We start from the raw sequence: 21,275 nt of genomic DNA on the forward strand, positions 1-21,275 counted from the left end.
AGTTCTAACTATAAATAATAGTTAGCCCAGTGGTCCCCTCAATGGCCAATACAATAAAAATGATTAACGGGCCACACAGTAGTGCAGTGGTTATCATCACTTCCCTACAGCACTATGGCCCTGGGTTCAATTCCAGACCTGGGGTACTATCTGCTTGGTGTTTGAATGTATACACTGCGTCAGTGTGGGTTTCCTACCATAGTCCTAAAACATACAGGAAGGTTAATTTGCTTCTGGGAAAACTGGCACTAGGTGTCAGTGTATGACCTGTGATGGACTGGTGTCCCATCCAGGGTGTACCCTGCCTTGTGCCTGTTGCCTGCTAGAATAGGCTCCAGCTCCCCAGACCCTGAATTCGAAGAAGCGGTTAGAAAATGGATTAATGGATTAAGTTTTTCATACAATATTAACATATGCAGAGAATCACAGAGCCATTTAGTAATGCTCCTATCTTTTTCTTCAATCTTTTTTTCAAATAATTTATCATTTTCCTTGCTCACATAATTTTCATGTAAATAAATCCCATGCTTAAAAATATGAATAACTAGATTGCTTCTTTTTTGTACACCATTAGGTCATTTACTGCTGTGGCACTCTTTTTAAAGAAATGTTCTTTATGTTTTTCTTTAGTATTTAACCTGCTGATTCATGTTGCAGTGAAGAAGTCTAGCAAAATTTATTTTCTTGGCAGCTATTTACAGGAATAATAAATGACTTCATCTCCATGGCAAATGTCAATGCTTTAATTGTTGTGGTCACCTGGCCAGACTTTAAAAAAAGCTCTAAATAAATGACCTCATCCAACAGAACCACTGTTACCAGAGAGAAATGCTGTTGTTTCTCACTGTGACATGGTCATTGTGACTGGACTATTTAAAGATCACATTGTTTGTGTTCTACTGTGAAATAAAGATAACTATAAATGTGACTACTAATGCACATGTATTTGCAGAAGATCCTCTTACAAAAGCTTTTTAAATGTAGATATTTCTATCACATATTAATACTCAGAAAAATCCATATAATTTTCTCAGATTTCTTACTTTATGGTGTGACCTATTAATTTCATTGCAAATTAATAAAATTGCAAGATACTGCGTACAGTATATATATATATGTGTGGTTTTTAATTTTCCACACATTCATATGAATTGGTAACTGGCAGACCTACTGTAAGCATCAGCATTTATGAAGGTGACAAGATACACAATCAACAGCAAGCCACTTTGTTTTTATGGCAGGAATGCTGCGTATAATCATGCAACCAGGACAAAACAACAAAATCTAAGCTGGTACATCTTATGCCATAACGTCTCTTAACCATAGCTCTCAATTGGGCAGGGAAGTAATACAAAACAGACTCAACAATATTAGGACAGTAAGCTTAGCACATGAAACAAAACTGCTGTACTTTTTTCCCTTTTTGTTATTTCTTGACTTACTTGACAAATGCTTAAATATTCTAAAAGACACTTTTTCACTCTCAAATATAAATATTTTGCAACCCTTCAGATGTAAATGTGAAACGTGTAAGACATGACAACAGTAATAAACCAGTAACTAGGTTATGCAAGCAAATTACAGCTGACAGCCAAAGTTCAACAGCATGTCAGCATGTTATACACCTTGTAAAGGCAACCATTCTACAGGTGCTGGGTAAATAGTCTTCTGACCTTCTATATTCAACACATTGTGATAGGAATCCATCAATGTAACTTGAAGTAAAACAGGTAATTTGAAAAAAAAAAAAGTCCTTAGAATTGAAGACGCACATTAAATGGGTAAAAAGAAAAAGCCTATCTGGGACCTAGACTGAATTCATATCTTAATATTGAAGCAGCCTTCTTCAAATACAACCGTATTCATTAACACAAATGTCTTATAACAGTATAAGACGGCTGTACACATCATTGTCTTGGTGATTAACATAATAATTAAAATGAAACATTACATCCATTTTAACATTGAATGGAAACTTGTCTTCAGAACGAATGTCTGACACTCATGGATTGTAGAAGATTTAAAAAACATTCACAAGCCATGACCGATTTTCAAGCGAATAAGGGGGATTGGGACGTTGTCAGTCAAAACCCTGCTTTTTGTTGAAATCGTAAGCAGCAACTTATCTTTTTCAGAAAGGATTTTTGTGCTTGTTTATTTGCTTTCATATTGAGCTCCACAATTTTAATTGTGATGTGCTAATTATTTAGAGTGAAGGGCTTTAAATGTTTGCTTTTAAATGTCCTACATAAAATTACATATTATTGTTTTAAGATTACATTCTCTGTTTTTTACACCGGGCATTATCCTTCTAAACGTGCATTATTTTACAGTGTAAATGTACATGTATTTCTGTACTGACTATAGCATTCAATCTATTTTATAACAGCTACAGTATTTCGGATAGCCGAGCTATAACACCTCCAAGGAATGGCGCGTATGGGTGTAACACGGTACTCAAAACCAGCAACATTGCCCACAACAGCGTTGCAGACAGGCTTACCACACTCCCAGTGCGGTTTTAGGCGGACTGTGTTTGCTTCCTTTCGGGACCGGAAGTGATCAGCGTCGTTCGTGACGTCAGGACGGCCATTAGGCAGCCGGAGAGGCAGGGGTGGGAAAGCGGTTGACTGACGTCTTCGTATTTCTTTTTTTATCTGCTTCAGTTAATAATTATAATTCCTACTTGCCGGGACTGAGTCTTTCCCTTCCCTCGCAGATTAAACGGGGTTTGTAAAACAATAGGGCAGGGCGTTTTATTTTTTTCGTTTCTGTTTTATACTTAATCTTTTTTAGGGTAACGTTCAGAAATGGACGAAAAGGCGTTCACGAAGGAACTTGATCAATGGATTGAGCAACTCAACGAGTGCAAGCAGCTCTCGGAAAGCCAAGTCAAGACTCTCTGCGAAAAGGTAATTATTGTCTTTCTTCAGTACAACACAGACATTTGTCCATCTTAACTGGGGGAAAGGTGTATGGACGGGACGGTGTCGAGGGTTTCGAGCGGGTCCTCTCTTGCCCTGCATATACCGGCTTGTTAAGATGGCGGAGTGGATTGCCATTGGTTACCGATTCAAATGAATGAGGTATTATTCGTAAAAGCTCATTTGAAGCGGTATTTCAAGCATTTAACAGTTTATAATTCAAGAGTACTTAGCTGAGAAATAGACCTTAATCTAAAGCCTGCAGCAGCTCTGATGGTGCAAGATATATAGGTTAAATGCATTGACTAAGGAACTTCTTTTAAAATAGAAAAAACAGCACTGCTGGCGGAGGAAGGCAGTTTAAATGATTAATATTTCGAACTGCCTGCGGACATCTTGGCACTGAATTGTTTGTAGCGGTGAAATTCGGCGTTAAATTGAATGCGTCGCTTTCCGATTGCTTTTGCGATGGGCTGTAGTACATTCCTAAAATGGCGCCGATAGTTACACATAGCAGACTCCGAAAGCCGTGCAGGCTAACTGTGTTGTCCGGTAACGTAGCTATACGAAAAACGATCTCTATTTATCGTAGTAGTTATGCGTTTTTATCAGATAAGCACTTTGTCTAGGTTCCCTAAATTCGAGCAACGAGACCTCGGCCCAGTTTATTAAGGTATTTTGTTTTTGATGAGCCGCGGTATTCCGGTGTAATGCTGTAGCGGTGGTTTTTAGAAGCTGGCGTTCTTTCTTAACTTTCCTTGCTTTGTTCCTTGCTCAGAATATTTTTAAGTACTGAAAGGCAGAGTAGTGTTTACTTCTAAAACAACGCTTACAGTGGCAACTTCTGACTTAAGTGTAGCCTCACGTGGAAGTTGAATTAGCTCGCCTTTAGCCCTTGGTGATTTTAAATTCAATAGGTATATTAATAATGATTGGTATTTTGTCTAGATTAAATAGTAAAGTTATGGATTTTATTTTTTTTTTCATTTGTATTTTAAGTTTATATGTAGTAGTGGTCAAGATCTGCTCTTTAGTATTTAAAACAACTCAACGTTTTGTAGGGCTGTTCTCAAATGTGAGAGTTATGAAGTGATGATCTCTGTGACAGAATAAAGGGGACAGCCGAAAGAAGCGTCACTAAACGAAACAAGACCCCTGTCTTGGTGGGTAGCTGCGTCAGCATGCAAAGGAACCAGTAATAGGTTTGTTCAATGCTGAAGAGAGAAAACACAACGTTTTGGCTGTGAAACCTTCTTCATGTGTGCAGGTGTGCCCTCTGTTTAGGTTGTGCATGGTTACAGTTTACCCATAAGGTTTTTGGACCCTTGAGAGTCGTTTTCCATCCCTGATCCTGAAGTACTCCTGTCTCTGCTGGTTTTCATTTCCAGTGAGCTGTCAGTCAGTTAAGTGTCTTGAATCTTTGATATATTTTTAACTATTTTTTGTACACAGGACTTTCACAAATGTTTTGTTGTTTCAATTATATATAGCGAGAAGAACTATAAACTTAGTTTCAAATGAATGTTCCTCTAAATTGGAATTCTGAATTCTTATTACCCAGATAGTGACATTTCTAAGCATTCCTTGTGGAGCATGGCTCTATTTGTTAAATGCACCCAAGTCGCGGAGGCAAAGCTCAATGAGAGGAGAGTTGAACTTGGCATCTGGTACAGGTTTAATGCAAATTAAGCTTGTTGTATTATGTCATGGCATGATGGCACAGTGGTTAGCATTGCAGCGCTCAGGCCCTTGGTTCAATTCTGGACCTGAGCTTCTATCTCTGTGGAGTTTGTATGTTCTCCTTGTGTTTGTGTGGGTTTCCTTCGGCTGCTCCAGTTTCCACCCATAGTCAAGAAACATTATGGTATGTTAATGTACACAATGATGAGGATGGAGGATTTCCTAATGAGTAGCCCAGACTAAGTTTGGCTGCATCATGGTTAGTACTGAAAGGGGATCGTTTATTGTTAATCTTTTTCATACACTGCCAGACGTTAAAATGAACTGTTTTGGAAGCAGGCCTGTGTGGACTATAGGGAGGACTCCCACTATATATAGTAACTTCTGGGTCTACATTTTGTATCTTGTCAAAAGACTCCTGTACCAAATCAAAAGACCCTGTACCTTCTCAAAGACCCAGATGTCAATTGTGTGCACCTAAACAAATTGTTAAGCAAAACTTTTCTGAGTGATTCCCAAAATAATTTATCAGCTGTTAGCTTGTGTTTGTCAGGAAAAGTGCTATTAAGCTGTTTGCTTTCTTCCTGGTAAACTAATGAGATTCATGAGATTACAAATTAATCTAAGTTACTTTCACAGAGGAACATCAATGTAAACAAATTTCTAAAAACTTATTATTGGCTATTATCATGTACTCTTTCAAGTGAGATTCAGTGGTTTTGTAGGTGGGTGATTTCATGTAAGGTGACTTTTGTGATAGTTAAATGTCTAGTTCTGGGTCAAAGTTAACTGTCAGCACAAGGCATTTCTTTAAAATGTCTTTTAAAATTACCCTTCCCAGAACATAGTATGTAGTAAAGAATGATTTCCCTTGCATTTTTTATCAAGGGAGAGTCAATGTATAGCTATAAAATTAGACAACTAATTTTGGGTTTGGACCTTAGACTAAAGTACATTTTTTTAAGTTCATATATTGCTATTGTATATGTAGGGAAAAATGGAAATAACTATGTAAAGTTACTTAATAGCATGTTAAGCCACCATGAGTGGCCAGTACTACCTTTATGCTCCATGGCATCGAGTCTGCTTGCTTCTGGAATTCTGCAGGAAGTTTGTGCAAAACCATTCTTCCACAAGACCGTGAAATTGGTTGATGGAGGTGGAAAATGCTGTCTCAGAATTTCCCATAAATGCTTGGTTGGGCTCAGATATGGTGACTGAGAAGGCCATGATATATGGATGACAGTAGTGTCATGTTCATTAAAACTGCACATGGTCTGTGGATGGGGGCATTTATCATCCCGGAAGACAGCCTTCTGGGTGTAGACACTATACATTGCGGCTTTTTCAAATTCACTTAGATCTCTTCTTGTAGACAGTCCAATCATACTTAACTTAGCAACCTGGCCTGTCCAGCACTTTTATACATGATCCTAAATATGCTGTGGTGTTGTTTGCCTAATTAACAAATGAGATGTGCTTCCGTCTACTTGATGTCCCTCATTTACCCAGGTATTTCAATTTTTTGTCCTCTGATTGCATGTTTAATAGTTAAGCTTCATATAGGTCTTCAGGGTAAGCTGGCAAAGATCAGCTGTTGACCAGTTCTTGGAGCAGTGTACTACTTGTTCTAAGAAACTTGTTCTCTGTTTAAGAAAAAAGAGTTATTCTTGGATGTGCTGAAATAACCCATGGTTGGTTGATACATAAGGAACTTGGTCACCTATCTTGGACAAGCTCTTGCAGAGGAAACATGCCCAGGTAACACTGAACAATTACAGATCTCTGTGACAGGATAATGGGAATAAAAAATAATAGGACTTTTACCTTAAAAGGGGACTGCAGTCCCAATTTCTCAGGCTGGTTAGTAAATCTTGGAAATTAATGTTATCAAAATTCAGATTTAAGTACAAATTTGTGAACTTGGTGAAAGTACTGTGTTGTCGCTGTGATGTGTACAGCCCTGGTTTCACCATGGATGAGAGCAAGTTTGTGCAAATTGCGACGTGAAGCAGCCCTTCCTGCTTACTAGTCCCTGCAATGACTAATGTGATGTATGAGCAAATAAGTGCATGTGTAGCAGAGATTTCACCGCAGAAGTGTTTCAATGTGATCTGAATGTTGAGTTAACAATTAAGTTGTATTTGTCAGCAAAACTCTCTCGAAGTTGAGAGCAATATTTGTATTCAATTTAAAGAGATGTCTTTGCAAGCCTGTTTGTTTACCAGAAAGTAGGGCTGCTTCACTTCAGCGGAAGTTTGGTTGCCTCGTTCTGAATCGCAAAATAGGGAACTGCTTATACCTGGAAATAACATCACTTTATTAACCCTTTACAATTTCTTCAATTAGGAATTCCTTTTCGTATACCCCAGCTTGCTTTCCATGAGACACACAGACGGGGAGAGAAGCTTGAGGTCATGATCTATTTCGTGATGGAAATTTTACTCTTAATGCTCATTTTAATTTCATTGTAGTTTAAAATGCACTCAATGCAGATTCTTTCTAACTCCAGAATAAAAATAGCATTGCAGTTCCCCTTTAAAGTACATAAGTGTGTATTTCTACCAAAAGTAAGATCTATTGTACAAGAGAGTCCAATGACTTCTGAAGCATCACGCCCATTGTATAATCCAACACTAAAATGTCAAGTAGAAGCAATTTCTGCTGGGAAAGATATAGGAGAAAAGGCAGTATTAAAACCTTATTTCCTGTGCGTTTTGAAGCTCAGAAGCTAAGCAAGCAAAGTCTGCTGAGTACTGCGATAGACCTCTAAAGAGAACTGGTACCCGAATTTCCAAATCACCGTCCTAGTATGGAAGCTGTGACACGGGTGTAGGAAGTCTTGTTCTTGTGTGACATCTTAAACAATTGTTTGAAATCGTTGTTTCTTCCTAGGACAAAGCTGTAATTTTTGTATGTGTGGTTCAGTGCACCTTATCGTGCTTCTGTACCAGAATGAGCCAGTAGATGTCCTTTTTTTTTTACTAAAGAAAGGCATCGTTAGTAACTCAGTGGGCTGTACTGAGAGGACAAATAATTGAGATTTATAGTGTTGCATTATAATGTTGCTTCATACATAATGACTATTTTGTTTCATCCTAAATTTCCCTTTAACTTATTCTGTGATTGTGAATGTTGTTTTGCAGTGTTGTCTCAGATATTGAAAGAAATTTTATTACCTGATTGTTGGGATCTAAAAATATACCTGCGCAAATGATTGTGGAGCTCTTTGTTTTATAAGTGTTTTTAAAGAGTTTAAAAGATAAAGGGATTATAGATTATTTTAATGATAATTTTGTATCTGCCACTGTTTAATGAGCTGAAGGAGATCCACTTCTAAGATTTTCTGTACTTGAAGCAGAGAAGAAACCTTTCAAGATCATCAAATCATTGGTCATTTCTTTGGTCTAAACACTTAATGGATGCTTTTTGTAAGAGCTAGGACAGGGTTTTCCACATTAGTAAACTCGGGACAAATTATAGAATTTAGTATGAAGTGTGATTTGCCTACAGGTAAAGTAAAAATTTGGAAGTCCATTTCTAGTATTTAAGGTAGTGCATATGTAATTGGGTGTGTTTGGCATCTGGTCTAGGGAGAGACATTTTAAAATACTAAAATTGAAATGGCTTTTTTTTAACTTGGTAGTAAGAAATGTTTGAGATGGAACACTTTTGATAAAATTGTGTGTTCTCTTCATTGTCCGAGCATTTCGTATGAAATATAATTGGCACTCTTATATACACAGCCTGTTTCTAACGAGGTGAGACTGTTCAGAGTATTAAGTAATGTTTGTTACATTTACGAAGAATCTGTTTAATCATCTGGTAAGAATTAAAGTGCAAAGGCATTTTCTTTTGGTTTTAATTTTGAAAAAGGGTTTGCAGACTTCAAAGCTCTGGAAGTTTAGGGGTTCTAGTCTGCAAACTTGCAGATGTTCGGGATCTTGGTGGATAATTATATTTAGTATTTAACAACCAGTAAGAATAGTGTGCTTTCCGCAATGTCGTATTCCATTTTACAACTAGTTTTTAATACAGTAATGGAATTACTCAAAACACTTCCAAATTTTAACCTTTAGCAGTGGTTAAAATTGGTCAGAATATAAAAAGTTGACACTGCAAGACCGTTCAGCTGCTTCCAGGATAAATGAAAGGAAATATTTTGGGGCTAATAAAAGGTCACAAGAGATGGTCATTGTGGAACAGGTAGTAGGGAATTAAGCAACATAGATGGGAAGCAACAGTTTCAGGGTGTTTCCATGAGATGAGCAGGGACAGTGAATTGGGTTTGTCATAAGCAAGTGAATAGCCAACACTTCAAGAACCAAGTAATTTTGGGGGGCTATAATAGTTACGTTGCATTTTGTTTTGTTGATAATCGGTTATTGTGCAGTAGTTTGGTTCATTGGAGTTTTTATGATGCTGAAATTGTGTAGTGCTCAAGATCCTGCATATTTTAGTTTCATAGATATACTTGTAAAATTAAAAAAAATAAAAATCCCAGTTATTTGCTTTATCTGTGCAGCTCATCTGTCTAGCTGCTGTTTCACTGGTATAAGAAGATTGAAAAGCCCTCAGAAAGGGCAAATTACCTGCTTTATCTTTTACACTCCTCATGGTTCAGATTATTGTGGCTTTTCTGGTGTTTAGGTTTATAATGGGGTTTCCTACTAGGAGTTGTGTATGGGAAAACTGAGCATTAACATTTGCTGTTTGATAGCTATTTCCCTGAAGATGTCAAGCTCTTCACATTTATAACTACTGCTGTAAAGTAAGTAATAAATGCTTATGTCAATAGATACAAGAATAACCTATATTCTGTTGGGTTGGGAGTTAAAAACTCAATTAATGGGAATTTCATCACTGAAACTCAGGTTCAATTGTTTAGTTTTTAGCAATAAGGTTACAGGCATAATGGGGGCTTGACATTACACAGTGAACAGGTGCAAACAATTTGAAGTACCAGCTGAGACTGACAACATCTTAATTTTACCATGTTTTTGAAGATGTCTAATATAAGTAGGTTTAGTAGTTTAATGTATACTTCCAGAATGTGTATTTTAAAATGAATGTTGATGAAACATCCTTTGATAGATTTAGGTATTTTCATATTTTCCGATGGCAGCTTTGAGGTGATAGATGCGTAAAAAAATTCAACCTAATTGATGTGTGAGAGATTTTTTTATTAGATAAAGTTCTGTTGCACAAAATCTGGGAAGATTGCTGTGTACAGCTTTGTAGTTGTAGGAAACCCTGTAAAATTTCTGTTTTCTAATCCCTGATTTCGTTTTTATTTTTCTGAAGAAACTAGTTGTCTAATTTTGTAGCTACACATTGACTCTCCCTTGATATTTTCTAGATGAGTCCATTCCGTTCCAAATCAGATTGACAGTGGCTTTTTTATCCCTCCCTTTCCCAGGGTTCACAAACCATGTGTGATAAATGGTTGAGTTAAAGCAATTTAAAATGCCTTAAAGGTTCATACCCGAAGGATTGGCAACTGAAACCTTTTTCTTTTCAGCATGGAGTTAACCTCTGGTGTCTTCTTTGTGAACTGCACACTGATGCAGTTCCTAACGAAATATTCTTTTTCAAATAGTCGCTGCAGCTTCATGAACTTGGCAAGAATGAAAATTAGGCATTGTTCGTGTAGTTTCACACAGCTGTTGGTTTTTAGAGAGCCGGATTCCTTTATTTGTCGTGAAATGTGAGGTTATGGCACTTGAAACTCACTCATAATGAGATTGATCACGTAATCGACATACAAAGTGCACTTGTTAGTTTTTTTTATTGGTTTTGTCTTCGCACTTTAGCTTTAACACTCAAATTAAGTTTTTTAATTGTTTTTATAAAATCTTTCAATCCTAATGTGGAAAAACTACATGACTTAACTCCTGCAAGCTGAACTTACACCACTTTGTTGGCCAAACATGAATTGTAGATTTATTTTTGAACATTTCACAGAACAAAGCAGGAATTCAGTCCAGTTTTATTTTGGTCTGGAGCATGTATCGTAAATGTTTTAGTGGAATTTGTGCTTCCATGGAAACGGTTACCTCATTCAGACATGCATTAAATTGAGTGTAAAAATAGCTGTGGATTTAGATTGATTCAGACTTGCATCACAAATTACCTCTGCTCTCTGACTCATCTGAGCTGTGATTTTTGGATACTTTGAAAATAAATCTAGGCGTGTTCTGATAACGCAAGGCTGCTTCCATATGAAAACTTAAAATGGTTTGATTTTAGTCACAAGTCTCAAGATAGAATTTCACAATTCTACAGAATTCCAACTGGTTTTCACTTTTTTGTGGTGGGTGATGTCAAATGGCATTATACAGTAAGACCCAGGTTTCTTAGCACTCAAGTTGTAGTTTTGCTGTAATTTCTGTAGAAAAGTATGACAAGGAAAGGGGAGGTTACTGCACCCTTCTAATGTGCTAATTTGTCATCTCAGCCAAATTTTCATTTTGAGAAATACCATAATTCTTAAACAGAAGTGGGGAAAAACAGGTCAGCTGCATGGCACTCTTGGGTTACTGAATAAAGTGAATTCATTTTTGCCCATGTCACTTAATCCTGACCTGTTTTCCAGACATCCTTTTTAATGGTTGCATTAAAACATAACTCATTTGGTAACAGGGTATTTTTTGCTATAGCAAAAGAATGGTGGAATAACAAGAATGGAGCTTCCACAACTTCATGCAGAATATTTTCAACAGTATGCAAAGTAGAATTGTCAACACACCCACACAGCTGTCAGTTTTAACCTTCCCAGTTTGTGTAGTTTACTTCGTTTTGTGGATCAGCTGTCCCTAAGGGTTTCAGTGATCTCATTCCCTCTAAATATCCTATTTCCCTGGCCTACAGGAAATTTTTCTAGCACTCTTGCTACACTCGACTGAGGATTCACCAACTTAATATTTTGATGAGCTCTAAAGTGTCAATATACTGTACATTTTAATTTCTCAGGTTTCTTCCTTGATCTCCTTGTTGAAGTATGGAATGTGGTGGTGTTATCTCTAGTTCATGAGCAGTTGTCTTGAACTGGCTTTTCCGTGTCCTTCAAGCTGCCGAAAACAGACTATCATACATAATGGCTGCCTTCATCCAAATTTGAGGTGCCCAGTTGATAAAGTTCTTTAATTAGCCTGACATGCATCTGCTGTGCCAGCTGTGTTTTTAGAAAATGGTTATGAAAGTATTTTCATCTTTTGTGATGTAACTGATTTTTGTTGTCTTTTCAGGCTAAAGAAATCTTAACAAAAGAGTCCAATGTGCAGGAGGTACGGTGTCCAGTCACTGTTTGCGGAGATGTTCATGGACAGTTTCACGACCTCATGGAGTTATTCAGAATTGGAGGCAAATCTCCAGACACAAATTACCTTTTCATGGGAGACTATGTTGACAGAGGCTACTATTCTGTGGAAACGGTCACACTGCTTGTAGCTCTTAAGGTAAAATTGAGGAGTCTTTTTTTTTAGTTAATCAAATATTAGCTTTTGTGTGTTTACATGGGCATTATTTGGATCCTAATGTTTGTCTTGAGTTGCTGGAGTTTTTTGTGCATTTTCTTTAAGAAAACTAAGTTGTCTTTCTCATTTGCAATGTGACACCCTTATAGCTAGCATAATATACAATTAACTAATGGTGTGTCCTCAACACAACCACAATTTAACCAATGCTGTTTTTATAGTAGGCCCTAACATCTAGTTTTCATATAACTGATGTATTCAGGCAAAATGAATAGACTTTCTAAAGCTATTTTTTATCCTGCTAAGGCTGGGGTTAATTTAAAGTTTGCAAATTTAAAGATATTTAGAACCCAATTGTTTCCATCTCCTTTTTGTTTTTGTCAGATGTCCTCTCCCACAATATGTTCCTGCAATTGCTTGACGTGATTTGTCAGTTTCAGCTTTAAAATTACAGCAAAAATGTCAAAATTAGTATCAGGATAAGTGGTGACCTTTCACTGCTCTCTAGTGCTCCGATTTCAGTTTTCCATAGCTCTTTTCAGAAGCAGCTAGAGACTGATATCTGCAGAAAGTAAAGGTCTTGATCTGATCAATGACATTATATAGGCATCACATTACTTCCATAGTAAAGCCCAGTTTAGAAATCATATGCCGATTAAATACAATTATCAGATCTGTTGAGTATAGCAATCATGGCTTCGGTGCAGAAGGGTTCATTTCAATCTACATTTTACTGTGGTTTATTTGGGAAATAAAAGCAGATTTTTAACTTGAATCCACCAATGCAATGGGCAGTTTACTTGGTAAAAGTATTAATGAGGAGTATAATTCATGCTTATTTTCCTTTCATGTTTCTTAGGTTAGATACCGTGAACGCATCACAATTCTTCGAGGGAATCATGAAAGCAGACAGATCACACAAGTGTATGGTTTTTATGATGAATGTTTAAGGAAATATGGAAATGCTAATGTTTGGAAATACTTTACAGACCTCTTTGATTACCTTCCCTTAACTGCCTTGGTAGATGGTCAGGTAAGTAGCACTGAAATCTGAATATTATATGCCTGTAAAACCTACAGTCTTTTCAAAAAAAGTTTTATTCTCAGTTATCGACAAGTTTGATTTTTTCTCAAATTTGTAATAGAAACCTTTTCCTACATGCATGAGGCTGTGAAATCACAACTATGCACTCTTTAATAGCAATTTAATGGAGTTTGAATGTATAAAATTGATGGCCCTCTCTAGGTGAAAAATGTTGTAACTGAATCTGCTACTATTAACATTTATTGAGAACCCTTGATGGGCGGACACAGTACATAGAATACAACATGCTTCATTTTGGCTAATATTAAGAATCAGACATGATGAAGGTTCATTATCGTTTATGTAACAGATTGAGGAAGAATATTTTTTGTCTTGTCTCAAAGAAGTCTTTTGAGTGATTTAAGATTTGGTAATCCCAGTTGATTTGAGCCCAATCATCCAAACTTCTGATAATGTAGAATAAACAAATTCTTGCTAGTTATTTGGATTTGAGTTTTTTTTTTATGTAGGCAATGCACCTTGCTCAATTTCCTTCGATGTTTAGAAAAACTGCATTAAATTATAAAACAATTTTTGTTTTCTATGGCTTAGATATTTTGCCTTCATGGAGGACTCTCGCCATCTATAGACACACTGGATCACATCAGAGCACTCGACCGTTTACAGGAAGTTCCACATGAGGTAGATATTTGCTCTTATCTGGGATGTCTTGAATGAGAACTGGTAGATGTTAAGATGTATCCCAATTTGTAGTTCTGCTGTGTATGCACACAAGGATTAAAGAAAACCCCTACTGAGTGTGGAGTAGTGTAAGTAGGAGATTGTTTGGGGCTAAGTGGTCTTAAAGACTCAGTAGATTTGTACATATAAAGTTTGATTTTTAAACTGGTAACTGTAAAATGTTAGTCTGGCTATAGTCCTGTTTTCACTTTGTAAGTTTATAGAATCTTTTCTATGTGAGTAAAACTTTGTTTAATTTAGGGGCCAATGTGTGACTTGCTGTGGTCAGATCCTGATGATCGTGGAGGCTGGGGAATCTCTCCACGTGGTGCAGGTTACACCTTTGGACAGGATATTTCTGAAACTTTCAATCATGCTAATGGCCTTACTTTGGTCTCAAGAGCTCACCAGTTGGTGATGGAGGTAAGAGCTTTTCAGTTGGAAGGCTTGGTTACCGTTTGCTGTTTTTTTGGCAGTTGTCATGCTACTAATAGAAACAGCTGAACTACAGTGTTTGTGTTTTCATTTATTCATGCTTTTCTTGTACAGAGTGAGTGCACTGTCTAGCTGCGTGAATGCTGAGCTTGGTACTGCTCATGTTTTTGATTTTTGAAGTCCAGTGCTTTACATAAAGGTAGCCAATCAATGCTTTTTTTTCCCACAAGCCAGTGACTGAAGGTGCCATTTTGGTAGTAAAGCACTGCTAAAGGCCATTGAATGGCTGCTTTATATGCACAGGAATCTGTACAGCACCTACTGTGGTTCGTTTAGTGCATTAGTAATATACACATTAGTATATATTAACAAAAACTGAATTTGTAATTGTATGTATCGATATGTTTTTAAGACACTAGTGTAGGTGGTACTTGAGTTGAATGTATATATAATCTGTTCTATGAAAAGGTACATTTTGCAATTGCAAGTGTGTGCAGACCCTAAAATATTACATCATTTGTATTTGTAGTCTTGAGAACTGCCCAAGACATTTCAGCTGAAACACAAAATCTGCACTGGCAGCTCTCTCAGCTCTGTAGTTTAACTGGTTTTTCCTCCTTGTGCCTTGGACTTTCTTCCTAAAGGCAACATTCTTTAACTGAATGAGGAAATATGAAAAATGGTATACATGTCAGGTGGCACTGTAATGCTGCTTAAGTAATTTCATTTATTCAGTTTGCATTGCACTTATTAATTGGTCATGGCAAATGATTTCATAAGGCTACCTTTGATACGGTTTCATGTAGCAAGTTAACAGATGGCATAGTGCCTGGTGTAGTCCTAATAGGCTGGTTTTTATCATCAGTGGCGTTTCGTATACAGTTATTTTTTTTCTGTCCTAATGAGAAATCTCTTTCAGGGTTATAACTGGTGCCACGATCGCAATGTGGTAACAATTTTCAGTGCACCTAATTACTGTTATCGCTGTGGTAACCAGGCAGCTATCATGGAACTTGATGACACTCTTAAATACTCCTTGTAAGTATTTTTACGTTCCTATAGTGTCTAAAGATGTGACTCAAATGTTTTGATTATAATATGGTTCTAATTCAGTAAAGCAAGATGAGATTTTTTTTTGTTTTACAACAAATACAGTTCTAAGTAACTATTGTAAAAATTAGTTGTGCACCAAGACTGAATTTGTTTGAGCTTAGATTTGTATTAAATCCATTACCAGTAGGTTTAAGTAGCAGGTTAAAGATTGCCTTTTAAAAAATGTTTTAATGCAAGACACTGCTTAATCATATGCAATTTAAAGCTATCTCTCCAAGATTGTTTTAATTTACTTGTTTAAACCATTCAAGCTGCTTTCAGTGAATTTTGTACCACATTTTTAAAACTTCATTTCTCGAGTTTCACGCTTTATTTTACTTCTCTCTAGCCTTCAATTTGATCCAGCACCTCGCAGAGGAGAACCCCATGTGACACGCCGCACTCCAGACTACTTCCTGTAAAAATGAATCTTAATGTCTGTACAGTATTGCCATGAATAATAGATTAAAAACAAGATGGGAGAAGGGCAACAGTTACTCCAAATTGTTCAGACAAGCAACTTTATTTAAGCATTCAGAAACTTGTCTGTACATGGACCAAAAGGTGTGCCATATTTGAAAAGCAAAGGCCTCAGTCCAGGAAGACCATGACCATATAAATCAACACCAATTCCTCTGTGCATGATGTTGCATTTTTTTTAATCTCCAGGTCAATAAGCCACTGTTCCTGGACTAGTACAGTTAATAGGTACTGTTGCTTGTAAGAAAGACTGTGGAGAATTAAAGTTATAACCATTAAAGATTAAACTTTGGACCTTGTGATTAAAAAATCCATATAGCTATAGCTTTACTCAGCATGACTGTAGATAAAAATAGCAGCATACAATCATTGGAGCTTTAAAGAACATTTTAAAAACTACCACGGCCTCCTGTTTTGTGTGCAAACTATTTTTTTCAGGGAGTACTGTTTAATTTAATTTTCTGTCTGCACTCTTTATTTTTTCATTGTTTTATCACTTGGTTCATACTTGATTACCTGTACTGAGCAGAAGTTTTTTTTTCCAGTCAAACCTTTTTTAATGCAGGAGAGATTTCCTGCATATTTTCTTTACATAACAAACTTGTGAACTAAGTGCTTAAAATAGTCCAGTTCAGTTGTATAGGGAAAACGTGGAAATGGATGCCATTGTTGAAATGGTAACACTAACACTTTTTGATGGGATAATGTCTGTATTGAAGGCTCCAGGGGAATAATAAAGACTGAAGTTGCTCCTTCAGACTACATTTCTTTTGTACTGCTGTTTTTTTCCTCACAGTTTTACACAGCTGAGGAAAGCTGTCAAGGTAATAGTTAAGTATATAGGTAAAATAGATTACTGATGACACAATTACCTAAAGTTAAAAAATGTAAAGCTTTATTAGCTGCAAGAGATTTTGTTTAGGAAGACTGCTAGACAGAACGTAGGACTCCACATAACTTGAATATTTGCAAAAAAATTGGCTTTCCAGTATCAGCATCAAAACTCTCCTCCAGTTCACCTGAGAAGTGCATTATTTTTGTCCCTACATTTTACATTGACCTGCATTTTAAACATTGTGATTATGCAAACATGATCAGTTAGGTTAAGGTTTTCATATACAGTAAAAGGTATATTTTGAGATTGCTTACAGCATATCAGCCTGAAGATTGAGCGTTTTCTGCTAGACGGGGAAACTAAATTTAAGTGTGTGGTTTCCTGTCAAGAACTCAAAAGTTGTAATGCAGTGTTTTCTTTATGTGCTAAGCATAACAAGCACTTAACTGCAAGCAATTCACAGTGATAATGAAGAGAAATTAGTTTTGTGGGAGGTTCACTGACGTTTTATTAAAGAGACTGGGGCTGATCAACACTCCCCTATCCACTGCCCCTAAAAGACAAAGACTTATTTTCTCACGGTTTCAAAGGCAGCACTTTTCTCATTTCAGTTATTGCATCACTTATATTTGCCTTGGCTATAATCCCCTCATTTATTATACATTCGTCCATTATGCTGCTTGTTAGTGGTAAGGTTCAGAGGCATTGTTACGATAATTAGTTAGAACAATACTTGCATTTATATAATAGCTTTACATCCCAAGGGATCCTAAACTGCTCTTTATATAGCAGTGAACCAACTATCACTGGAAGAGTAGCATCCATATGAGTGATCCATCATCACACAGCAGGTCAGGAAGAGAAAAGAATGACTTGAGCTGAATGAAGGGGTAATTTAGGGAGTTATGATTGTCTAAAAGTAGAATTTATCCAGGACACCAGGAGATGAACACCTATTGCATTTGCATCTTTAATGACCAAATAGTCTGACTCTTATTTTCACGTGTTGGACAACACCTTCTATAGCTCCAGGTCACTGGTATGGAAATTCTGGTCCAACACGCATCTTATAAGGGCAACCAGCTATATTCTTTTTTTGAGGTCTTCTGAACTTAAGAGGCCTGACTTTGCTTTGTTTCTGAGATCTGATCTGTGGAGTGCAATGGGTGAAACTACCGGATTGAGCTGTTTGGGATTCATCTGTATGCACAGCAGTCCAAGTGGAAACCTCTCTAACCCAGATGGTCCTGTTGAGGTGCATCTCAAAGGGGGTTAAAGGAAATGGGCCAGGATTTGCATCTTCTTTGTGCTGTCTTGTAAATCAAGAAACTTATTGGCAGACAGTGGCCTTTTAACTTCATGTCCTCGCTCTCAAACATAACTTCACTGAAGTCTACTGTATGAGAAAGAAAGTGTCACAAATCATGTGCTTTAATTCATTTTGCCAGTAGGAGCAGTATCCCAGTGTTTTTCAGAGCACTTTCATGTAGCCTGTTGTAAAATCATAGCTGTGTTGTATCAAGCTGCATTTCAGAGATCTGTATTTGTAAACTCATGTCTTAATGCGTACCCCTTCAGGTAAAACCTCCAAAATCTTTGGAAGAATCAGTTTTCTTTAAAAGTTGCCAGAAACTAACTGGGCTCTTTGTCGAGTTTTAATGGGTGTTTGTCTTTTTAAAACTGGGGTGCCCGTTGAATCAAGCTGTTTTATAACATCCCTTCTCTTTGGATGCAATCTGGCTTCCATTATTTAAATATCAAATGCTGAGAAAAACTGGAATGGCTCACGTCCAAATAATGTAAGCAGTTCTTGAAGAAAGGCAGCAATTAGAAGAACTGTTTCCATGTGTGACTCTACCTTTGTGATTCCTTTTCCATTTTGAACAAATCTGTTAGGTCATTTCCTTCTGTATAGATTATTAACAGAAGTTGAAATTGTTTATCAAATTAATAATAGTTCTGACGAGATAAAAGACTGACATTTTACTCTGGTTACATAAAAGAATCAGAACCTAGACTCAATTATTTGGATTTTTTGTTTGTGAGCCAGACCTCAGTTATTAGCTCACATTTTCACCAGATGAATGCAGATGCAGCTTCTAGGATAGCTTTTGTCTCTCATGGGGAGCTATTCCTGGGGTGCTGTCTGTGTGGAGTTTGCATGTTCTCCTTGTATTCACATTGCTTTCCTCCCACAGTCCAAAGACGTGCTAGTAGGTTAAGTCTCCTGTAAAACTGGCCCTGGTGTGAGAGGGTCTGTGTCTGTGTGTGCACTACAATTGACTGGTGTATCCTGCCTTGTACCCAGTGCTTCCCAGTAAAGGCTCTACTCCACCACCCTGATATGGATAAGCAGTTATTTAAAGCATTGGTGGTGGTGATTATGGTTAATTCATGGTAAACTCACACTTGTATAGTGCAAAAATAGCTACATCTCTCCACAGAGTATTACACCCTATCACATTTTACTGGTCACACTTAAATCAATTTGTAGAGACTTCAAAGTATATGTGACATTTGAGTAATTAAAAAAAGTGAATTAGTTTAATTAGGAGAGGAAGGCTGTCAGGTGTGGTCATCACCCCAGTTTGGGCATTCACCCTTTATGTGTGCTGTTCCTTATTCACTCACTTGATAAACCAAGAAACTGACAGTTCATGTTCTGGGAGTCAAAGCCACACCACACCAACCCAGGAAAGTCATTTCCATATGATCCATCTGCAGGGTTTTCAGACTATAGTGGCTACAGCATGCAAAATGGCTCGAGGAACCAGTGCATCGGTGCAATGACTGCAGCCCATCGACTGCATTAGCATGATCTGCATACTTCGTGGGGTAATGTTGACAGCCAAGAGGTGAAATCGCCGTCCTCTGTGATCCAGAGCACAACTTTGGTGGTGCCGAAGAGACTAGTGGAGCCATTTTGCTCTTCACAGACCTGGTGGTAGTGGGTGTGTGGAAATGTCAGGGTGAGTGCTATGTTTATCGTTGAGTTTTTCAAGCCAACCAGTGGGGTGGTGAATATTTGAGGACTAGAGTAGGAACCTCTTTCAACACAAGGACACTTCTAGTGCAGACTAAGGGACACCTTACTTCTCAGAGCTAGTTTGATCAATTCTTTCCTTTGCAATAATAATAAAAAACATTATGTTATATAACGCCTTTAAAGGTGGTTCTCAAGGCGCTTTACAGAACAACAAGAAGAACAAATACACAATGAGGAGACGGTAGATGGGAGTACTGAATACGGTATAAGTAAGAGAAAGGTTTTGAGTCTAGATCTGAAAGATTTTAGGGAAGGTGACTCTGATATCCTAAGGGATAGAGTTCCAAAATTTTGGGGAACAACAGGAGAAGGCCCTTTTGCTCATAGTGTGTAGATGGGCTTGGGGGACTGACAGGAGACCAGAATTAGAAGAGTGGAGGTTGCAAGGTGGGGGTAGGACGATGGTAGCTCAGACAGGTACTGAGATGCTAAGCCATGGAGAGCCTTACAGGTGAGCATGGGGATTTTGAAGTTGAAACTAAACCTGACTGGAAACCAGTGCAAGGACTCCAGGATAGGAGTAATGTGATCACTTGCACTTCTGTTATTCGCTGCTACAGGACGGTCTTGAATTGTTGGCTTTTTTCACAGAATGACAGCACATCGCTCAAATTCCTATGGTTCCCCTTAACGAACAGGTGAGATCTTGCCATTGTCATCTTTTTTCTCCTGTTCTGAGCATCTTTTGACATCTGTGGGGAAAAACAATGTCATTGACAGGAGACAGCCCTCCGCTACTTGCTGAGTTTGCACAGGAAGAGCGAGAGAATATCTGCTGTATAAGTCAACACTGCAAGCCATGTTTGCATTAATGTGCAGGGGAGTCATACCTGATAACTCGCAATGTTTTTTTTACACTGTGTCACATTTAAGACTGAACACTTGTCATGGGTACCTGATCTGTAATCATTGATCTGGTGTGTGTCTAAAAGTGTTCAAGATTCACAAACTTGTCGATATTCTGTATTCTTTCTGTAGGTAATTGTTTGCTGTTTCACTTTGGGATTTCTTGCTGTTTCACTTAAGGATTTCAAATCTATGTTTTCCTTTAATAATTCTACTTGGGGTTTAGAAATCTAAAAGGATAATATAAGTGGAATAAAAATATGGTGGTGTGATCCTTCCACATTTTGAAGATTACTCCTGCCATCTGGTGGCCAACCGGCCTACATCTGTCTCATGTTCCAAGTGTCTTACAAGTTGAATTACGAAATTTTTAAAACCCAGAACAGTATTACTAGATATGTGGATCCACACTTAATTATGGTTCATTTAAAGATTAACCCCAAAGATTATAAAGATTATAAACATGAATAGAGTGTGAAAGAAGTGTTTTTATGTCCATATCACATTAAATAGTAGAAACCTGATTTTCTTATTAAGACTTAGACATTTTACCACCATGTTAATGTTTTCACTACCACATTGACTGTTTAGATGCTGAAAGCATCATTCATTTTGCTGTTAGGAATTTTGGCTGATGGCTTACATCGTCAATTCATTAGCACTTCTGAAAATACAAAATATTTAAAGAAATATATTT

At 37.3% G+C, this 21,275-nt stretch overlaps 1 protein-coding gene across 1 annotated transcript; it reads left to right on the forward strand.

Moving 5' to 3' along the window:
• The first annotated feature begins 2,576 nt into the window (after positions 1–2,576).
• On the forward strand, positions 2,577–16,615 carry ppp2cab (protein phosphatase 2 catalytic subunit alpha b). Its single transcript, XM_088603898.1, has 7 exons — positions 2,577–2,912; positions 11,852–12,061; positions 12,939–13,112; positions 13,716–13,805; positions 14,106–14,267; positions 15,199–15,317; positions 15,721–16,615. Exons 1-7 carry the CDS (start codon positions 2,811–2,813, stop codon positions 15,791–15,793), a joined length of 930 nt encoding a protein of 309 aa, XP_088460024.1. The 5' UTR covers positions 2,577–2,810; the 3' UTR covers positions 15,794–16,615.
• The last annotated feature ends 4,660 nt before the right edge of the window (positions 16,616–21,275 follow it).

Source organism: Lepisosteus platostomus, chromosome 13 (genome assembly GCF_059453375.1).
Source record: "Lepisosteus platostomus isolate fLepPlt1 chromosome 13, fLepPlt1.hap1, whole genome shotgun sequence".
Lineage (NCBI taxonomy): Eukaryota > Metazoa > Chordata > Actinopteri > Semionotiformes > Lepisosteidae > Lepisosteus > Lepisosteus platostomus.